The 8,588-nt window shown below is 69.4% G+C and overlaps 1 protein-coding gene across 1 annotated transcript in view; it reads left to right on the top strand.

The window, feature by feature from the left end:
* Window positions 1–2,792: 2,792 nt before the first annotated feature.
* Window positions 2,793–8,588, top strand: part of C6H16orf54 (chromosome 6 C16orf54 homolog) — a 7,956-nt gene continuing 2,160 nt past the window's right edge. The window contains exons 1-3 of the mRNA XM_073346347.1: window positions 2,793–2,808; window positions 6,457–6,677; window positions 7,635–8,586. Coding sequence (XP_073202448.1) covers window positions 2,793–2,808; window positions 6,457–6,677; window positions 7,635–8,586 — 1,189 coding nt within the window. The remainder of the gene's footprint in view (window positions 2,809–6,456; window positions 6,678–7,634; window positions 8,587–8,588) is intronic.

Genomic DNA, 8,588 nt, shown 5'->3' with positions numbered 1-8,588 from the left:
GGGGACCCCTCGCCCGGCGCCGGGACGTGGCCCCTCTGGGGCGGGGGGGGAGGGCTGGGCACACGGGGGACCCCTCGCCCGGCGCCGGGACGTGGCCCCTCTGGGGCGGGGGGGGAGGGCTGGGCACACGGGGGACCCCTCGCCCGGCACCGGGACGTGGCCCCTCTGGGGCGGGGGGGGAGGGCTGGGCACACGGGGGACCCCTCGCCCGGCGCCGGGTCGTGGCCCCCTCTGGGGCGGGGGAGGGGGGGCTGGGCACACGGGGGACCCCTCGCCCGGCGCCGGGACGTGGCCCCTCTGGGGCGGGGGGGGAGGGCTGGGCACACGGGGGACCCCTCGCCCGGCGCCGGGTCGTGGCCCCTCTGGGGCGGGGGGGGGGCTGGGCACACGGGGACCCCTCGCCCGGCGCCGGACGTGGCCCCTCTGGGGCGGGGGGGGAGGGCTGGGCACACGGGGGACCCCTCGCCCGGCGCCGGGGTCGTGGCCCCTCTGGGGCGGGGGGGGAGGGCTGGGCACACGGGGGACCCCTCGCCCGGCGCCGGGTCGTGGCCCCTCTGGGGCGGGGGGGGGAGGGCTGGGCACACGGGGGACCCCTCGCCCGGCGCCGGGTCGTGGCCCCTCTGGGGTGGGGAGGGGGGGCTGGGCACACGGGGGACCCCTCGCCCTGCGCCGGGCTCCTGTCAACGAATAAATCCTCTGGGTCCCCAGCGGGCGGAGAGTCCCGGCTGCCTGCGGAGTCGGGGGGCAGGACCCTCTGGCCCCCCCAGGACCCCGCCTGGGCGGACTCGCGGTGGGCAGCGCCCAGAGGGGCAGAGGAGGCTGGAGGCTCCGGGGTCAGACCCAGGAAGGTGGAGCCGGGTGAGCTGTGTGTCCTGCAGGACAGGCTGCTGCCCGAGAGGAGACTCCCCAGAGTCCTGCCCGGCTCCGGAGGGAGCAGGTCCCGAGCATCGCCCCGGTAGTCGCCCGCCACCCCAATGAAAGCCTGGGGGGCAGGCCCAGCTCTGACCACCCCCACCTTGGCCGGCTCTGGCTTTAGGCAGCCGCCCCCCACCTTGTGGCCCAGGTACGACACCTCGGCCAGCCCCACCTGGCACTTGCCAGCTTTTCCATCCTGGAGGTGACCCGGCCCCCTCTCTCCTGGGACACGTGGTCCTCCCAGGTCTGGCTAAAGACACGGATGTCATGGAAATCCGCCATGGCCAAACTCTCCCTCCCCCTCAGGAGCGGGTCCGCCAGGCGCTGGAAGGTGGCCGGTGCCCCCGTTAGGCCGAAAGGCAGGGCCAGGAACTCGCAGAGCCCCGGGGGGTGACAGAAGCAGATTGCAGTCGGGCATCCGGATCCCCAGGTACTTGCCAGTAGCCCTTGGTGAGATCCATGACCCCACCCCCCAGCTCGTCTAGAAGCTCGTCAGGCCCAGGCGTGGGGGTGGGCATTGAACTTGGTGATGGCCTTAGGCCTCCGGTAATCCACACAAAACCGGATCAACCCGTCTTCCTTGGGGATCAGCAGCATGGGAGAGGCCCGAGGGTTGGGGGACGGCTGGATCACCCCTAAAGCCAACATGTTCTTGACCTCTCTCTCCAGGTCCTGGGCTGTTTTCCCAGTGACCCAAAATGGGGAGCATCTTACCGGGGGTGGGCTCCTGTCTCCAGCTGGTGGGCGGCCGGCTTAGGGAGCCCAGGCCAGTTGGAGAACAGCTCCTGGTAGGAACCCAGCGCCCCTCGGGTCTCCGTCTGGGGGCGGGCGTAAGCTCGTCTGAGAGGGGAACTGATCCCGGCAAAGGGCTGGCCCCCTGTCTCAGGAAATAGATCCACCTGGGGATCCTCTCCCTGCTCCCCCACTGGCCACACACGGCCAGGACCAGCCTCTCCCGGTCCCAGTGCGGCTTCGTCAGGCTGGCCTGGCCCACCCGGTGGCTGTGAGCCCGGTTGGGCCGCTCGGCTACACGGTCCACCTCGTTCAGCTGCTGGATGACCTCAAAGGGCCCGTCGCAGGGGGCTGTGGTTTGTTCTGTCTCTCGGGGATGAGCAGCATCCCCTGGACCCGGTGGCGTAGGTGCGGGCCCGTGCGGAGCGGCCGAACCAGGCTTTCTGCTTCCCTTGGGCCCTGGCCGGGTTTCCCCCCGGCCAAGCCCGCGAGCTTTGCCCGGAGAGTCAGGCCATGCCCCACCACTGATTCTCCATCGGGGGAGGCCGTCCCCTCCCACTCGCCCCGCATCAGGTCCAGGGGGCCCCTCACTCCCCTCCCGAAGAGCAACTCGAACGGAGAGAACCCGGTCGACTCCGGGGGCACCTCCCTGTACGCGAACAGCAGGTGAGGTAAGGACTTGTCCCAGTCCTGTGGGTGCTGGTCCATAAAGGTTTTCAGCATCATCTTCAGCGTCCCATTGAACCTCTCCACCAGCCCGTTGGACTGGGGGTGATACGCTGAGGCCCAGTCGTGCCGGACCCCACATTTCTCCCACAAGCACCGGAGCAGGGCCGACATGAAGTTGGAGCCTTGGTCTGTCAAGACTTCCTTGGGGAACCCCACTCGGCTGAAAATGGTCAGGAGCGCGTCGGCCACGGTGTCGCTTCAATGGAAGCTCAGGGCACTGCCTCGGGGTAGCGGGTGGCAAAATCTACCACCCCCAGAATGTATTTCTTCCCCGACCGGGTCGTCCTGCTGAGAGGCCCCACGATGTCCATGGCCACCTTCTGGAAAGGCTCCTCTATGATGGGCAAAGGTCTCAAAGCCGCTTTCCCCTTGTCTCGGGCCTTCCCCACCCTCTGACAGGGGTCGCAGGATCGGCAATGCTGCCGGACCGTGGTAAAGACCCCGGGGCCAGTAAAAGTTCTGTAGCAACCTCTGCCGGGTGCGCCGGATTCCCTGGTGCCCTGCGAGGGGGATGTCATGGGCAGGTGCAGGAGCCTGCGGCGATACTTCTGGGGGACCCCCAGCTGCCTCCTGATCCCACAGGACTCTACTTCCCCTGGGGGAGCCCATTCTCGGTACAGGAACCCCTTCTCCCACAGGAACCTCTCCTGGCAGCCTCTCCTCATGGTCCGTCCCACCCTGAGGTCGGCCAGGTCCCTGAGCTTCCGCAAGGAGGGATCTTTCCTCAACTCGGCCTGGAACTCAGCGGCTGGGGCAGGGACGGGGCCCGGTTCCCTCTCGCTGGCCAGGTCTGAGGCCTCCGCCTCTCTGAGCCGTGCCCCTCGGCCCTCCCTCCCCACCAGGGTAGGGTCCTGCGCCTCCGGTGTGATACCCTCCCCGAGGTCAGGGCGCAGTGCCCCTCGCCGGCTCTGGCTACGCGTCACAACCAGGGCGGCCTGGGGCTTGCTTGGCCAGTCCTCTAGGTCTCCCCCCATCAAAACCTCAGTGGGCAAATGGTGGTGCACCCCCACCTCCTTGGGGCCCTCCTTGGCCCCCCCATTTCAGGTGTACCCTTGCCACGGGCACCTTAAATGGGGTCCCGCCCACCCCTGTCAGGGTCAGATAGGTGTTGGGCACCACCCGATCTGGGGCCACCACCTCGGGCCGGGCCAGCGTCACCTCCGCGCCCGTATCCCAGTATCCATTGACCTTCCTCCCATCCACCTCCAGGGGAACAAGGCACTCTCTCCGGAGGGACAGCCCCGCGCCCACCCTGTAAAACTGAGCACCCTGAGTCCAGAGCCTCCAGCCCTCTGGCGGAGCTGGCCTGGGGTACTCTTCCCTCCGGGGCAGGTGGTAAACTGGTAGGCCCCCTTTCCTGGGTCGTCTGCCCCTCGTCCAGCTGGGTCCCTACCCAGTTAACCCTGGGTAGGTTGGGTCTGCTCAGTCTGTCCCTGAGCCCGGGGGCACTGGGTCCGTACGTGGCCTCTCTGGCCACAGTGATAGCAGCTCAGGTCACGTTGGGCCCCTCGAGCGGGTCGGAGGGGCCCGACGCCAGGCGTTCCCCGTGGGAGGGGGTTCCCCCTATTTCCCCCTGGGAGGTCCCGTGGTGACTCTCTCTCTGCATCGGGGGGGGCCTGTTCTTTTGGGGCTCCTCCCGGCTACCCCCTGACCGACTGTTCACAAACTCGTCGGCCAGCTGCCCTGCGTGCTGGGGGTTCTCGAGCTTTTTGTCCACCAGCCACAGCCTCAGGTCGGAAGGGCACTGATCATACAGCTGCTCCAGTACGATTAGGTCCAGCAGGTCCTCTTTAGCTCGGGCCCCAGCTGTCCACTTGCGGGCATACCCCTGCATCCGGTTGGCCAGTTGTAGGTAGGTGACCTCAGGCGTTTTACGCTGACTCCGGAACCTTCTCCGGTACATCTCGGGGGTCAGCCCAAACTCACGGAGCAGGGCCTGCTTGAACAGTTCATAGTCCCCTGCTCCGGCCCTGTCATTCGGCTGTGCACCTCTGTGACGATGTGACGCAGCAGGGAGGGGGCAGTGTTGACCTGGGAATGTGACCGGGGGGGGGGGCATGTGAACATGGGACTCGGCGGCGGGGGGGGGGGGGGGAGAGCGTGACACCTCTGCCCGGGAATGTGAACAGAGGCTGCAGGAGGGGGCCTGCTGGGGGGGTTTAGTTTCAGTTTGGGGCTGGGTGGAGGAATGCAGGGAACCCCAGGGCTGGGGTCTAAGCTCCCTGCTCCCCCAGAAGGACGTGACTGAGGGGGTCCTGGGTGTACCCACAAGCTCTGTTGTGGACTGTGTTCCTGTTGTCCAATAAACCTTCTGTTTTACTGGCTGGCTGAGAGTCTCAGTGGATCCCAGGAAGAGGGGTGCAGGGCCTGGACTCCCCCACACTCCGTGACAACTGGTGGCAGCGGTGGGATGTCCTGCACCCCGTGGACGGCGCTTCCTGCCGTAAGTGACTGGGGAGCAGTAAAACGAAGGGGAATTGACGGGGACCAGGCGTGATGAAGATTCAGAGAGAGACGGTTTCGGGGGGCGGTTAACCCCTGGAATGTGTGACCAGAGAGAAAGACTTTTGCAGTAACAGGGTCCCCGGGGGATTGCAGCGAGCGGTCCCAGGGGCGGAGGAATCTGCAGCTCGACCCTGGCAAAGAGTCGGTGACCTCAAGAAGGACCGGCACACGAGGGGGCTTTTCCTGGAAACCGTGGGGAAGCTGCCCGGCCTGCGAGGGGCCAGCAGGGAGATGTACGCTAAACGCCTGAAGAGCGACCTGGTGGAGCTGTGCAGGCAGAGGGGGCTGCGCATCGGGAGGTCCACCAAGGAACAGCTGATTGCCCAGCTGGAGGAGAGGGATCGCTTGGATGACCCGATCCCTGTCCCTGAGGGAAGGCGCCTGGCAGACGCAGCGTGGGCCCTGGGGCCTGACCGGGCTGGGAGGGGTCAGACCGCTGCTGAGGACACCCCGAGACCCTTCCTACCTATGTCCGGGGGAGGGGTTGGGGGAAGCCCGGCGAATACCGAGGGCACCCTGACCCCGGCACCCAGCAGGGGATCCTCCCGGCGGAGCTCCCCATCCCTGGAGCGGAGGCGGCTGGAATGGGAGAGGGAGATGAAAATGAGGGAGCTGGAGGATCATGAAAAACAACATAAGCGTGAGCAGGAGGAGAAGGAGAGGGAGCGTCAGGAGAAGGAGAGGGAGGGGTCAGGAGAAGGAGAGGGAGGGTCAGGAGAAGGAGAGGGAGCGTCAGGAGAAGGAGAGGGAGCATCAGGAGAAGGAGAAACAAAGGCATCATGAACTGGAGCTGGCCAGGCTGAGGAGCAGTGGGGCGCCGGCTGCGGTGAGTGAGGGGGGACCCAAGACTGCAAGGAGCTTTGATAAGTGGCTCCTGGCCCAGCGGAAGGAGGGGGAGGACATAGATAGCTTCCTGACGGCCTTTGAGAATGCCTGCGAGATGCACAGGGTTGACCCCGCAGACAGGCTCCAGTTCCTCACCCCCTTACTGGACCCCAAAGCCGGGAGGTGTACAGCCGGAGGACAGGGCCGGGAAGGGGCTGTCATGGAGTGGGGGGGAGTCCAGGCCCTGCCCCCCACTTCCCGGGATTCCCCGAGACTCTCAGCCAGCCAGTAACACAGAAGGTTTATTGGACAACAGGAACACAGTCCACAACAGAGCTTGTGGGTACAACCAGGACCCCTCAGTCACGTCCTTCTGGGGGGCAGGGAGCTTAGACCCCAGCCCTGGGGTTCCCTGTGTTCCTCCGCCCAGCCCCAAACTGACACTGAACCCCCCCAGCAGGCCCCCTCCTGCCGCCTCCGTCCACATTCCCGGGCAGAGGTGTCCCCGTCCCCCTCCCGGCTCAGGGGACAGGCTCTCAGGTCTCCCCTCCCCAGGGCCCAGTCCCAGGTCAACGCCCCCCTCCCCGCTGTCCCATCCCCCACAGGCGGGGACCTCCAGCCAAGCTGGGCGCAGGTTTGAGACAGGAAGTGCCGGAGACGCGGGAGCCCGAAGGGAGGGGCCTGACCTGGGAGCAGGCCAGGACGCCTGGGTCCCCGCAGGGCTCTGAGGACAGGGTACCCCCCTCCGAGCCCCTCCCCAGCCCCAGAAGCCGTTTCCATCACGTCAGTGGCGCTGGCGGCCCGGGGCAGGAAACGCGGCGTCACGCCATCGACCACATCCCCCCCCAGCCCCGCCCGGCTCCCGACACGGCCCCGGCCAGCCATGGGGCACCGCCCGGCCCAGCCCGCGGGCCCTCGCCAGCCCCCACGAGTCGCTGGCTCACCGGGCACCCACCACTCCCGGCCCTGACGTGAGTACCCCATGGCCCATCCCCCGCTTCGGAGCCGGCGGCCCCCCCCAGAGGGGACAGGCCCCCCGTCCCATCCCCCGCACCGCCGAGTCCCCTGCCCCGGGGCCAGATCAGAGGCCCCCCCCCCGAGAGGGGACAGGCCCCCCGTCCCATCCCCCGCACCCCCGAGTGCCCTGCCCCGGGGCCAGATCAGAGCCCCCCCCCCAGAGGGGACAGGCCCCGCGTCCCATCCCCCGCACCCCCGAGTCCCCTGCCCGGGGCCAGATCAGAGCCGCCCCCCCCCCGAGAGGGGACAGGCCCCGCGTCCCATCCCCCGCACCCCCGAGTGCCCTGCCCCGGGGCCAGGTCAGAGCCGCCCCCCCCCAGAGGGGACAGGCCCCGCGTCCCATCCCCCGCACCCCCCGAGTCCCCTGCCCCGGGGCCAGATCAGAGCCCCCCCAGAGGGGACAGGCCCCGCGTCCCATCCCCCGCACCCCCGAGTGCCCCTGCCCCGGGGCCAGATCAGAGCCGCCCCCCCCCCCGAGAGGGGACAGGCCCCGCGTCCCATCCCCCGCACCCCCGAGTCCCCTGCCCCGGGGCCAGATCAGAGCCGCCCCCCCCCCGAGAGGGGACAGGCCCCGCGTCCCATCCCCCGCACCCCCGAGTCCCCTGCCCCGGGGCCAGATCAGAGCCGCCCCCCCCCCCCAAGAGGGGACAGGCCCCGCGTCCCATCCCCCGCACCCCCGAGTCCCCTGCCCCGGGGCCAGATCAGAGCCGCCCCCCCCCAGAGGGGACAGGCCCCGCGTCCCATCCCCCACACCCCCGAGTCCCCTGCCCTGGGGCCAGATCAGAGCCGCCCCCCCCCCAGAGGGGACAGGCCCTGGGTCCCCCCCCGCCCCGCAGCCAGTCCTGGGTCAGAGCTGGGACCTCCCCCCCACGAACCCCCCCATTTATCTCCCCATCTCTCTCTCTCTGCAGCGGCTCGCCGACGATGCCCCCGTCTCTGCCCCCCGTCCCCGCGCTCCCGCCCCCCTTCGCCGCCCCCCGCCCCGCCCTGCGTCCCCCTGCCTGGCGGCCATGCTGGCGCTGGCCGGGGTGGCCGGCCTCTTCGCCGTGCTCTCGGCCCTGCTGGGCGAGCGGCTCTTCCGGGCCGCCCGGGCCCGGGGGGTGCCCAACGTGTGGCGCCGGGGGGGGGGGCGCTGTGGATCGAGCCGGCGGCCCCGCCCCAGCCGGACGGAGCCCCCCAGCCGGACGGAGCCCCCCAGGCGGAGGCGGGCGAGCTGTGGATCCCGCGGCCCACGCCCCGGCGCCGAGGACTGGTACCGGGGGCCGGCCGGCAGCACCGCGGCCTTGTGGGACGCCGAGGGCGCCGGCCTGGGGGGCCCAGCCCCACGTCACCCTGCAGGACATCTCCGACTTCTTCCGGCGAGGAGGGGGCGGCCTGGGGAGGGGGCCGTGAGCACAGGCGCGGGGGGGGGCATCAGGAGGCAACCCCCCCCCCCCGTGGCCCCCAGAAGCAGCATTCACCCCATGGATGTTGGGGCTGAGCTGAGATTTTGGGGGGACACCTTGAAAACTCTGGGGCGCCCCACAAGCCCGCTGAGGACCCCCCCCCCATTGTCCCCTGGCACGGGGCTCTGTTTGCCCCATCCACTGCTACTTCTCTCCTGCCAGGGGGCTCAGCCGGGCCTGCACCCCCCCGACCTCCCCCCCACCCGCCATGGGGCACAGAGACACGGGGAATTTCGGCCAGCGGCCAGTTCACGGGGCTACGGACAAGTGCAGAAGTGGCCGAAGCTCCTGGCTCCGTTAACAACCCCTGGGGGGGCGCGGGGGGCTCGGTGTGTCCCCCATTCACCCCCCCGCCTGCTTTGCCGCGGCTGCCCAGAGCACGGCCTGGGGGGCTCGGCCAGGCACTCTGAGATAGCGCGT

This window comes from Lepidochelys kempii, chromosome 6 (genome assembly GCF_965140265.1).
Source record: "Lepidochelys kempii isolate rLepKem1 chromosome 6, rLepKem1.hap2, whole genome shotgun sequence".
In the NCBI taxonomy this organism is placed as follows: domain Eukaryota; kingdom Metazoa; phylum Chordata; order Testudines; family Cheloniidae; genus Lepidochelys; species Lepidochelys kempii.
Note: the sequence above shows the minus strand (reverse complement) of the source record. Positions and strands in the feature narration are given on the sequence as shown.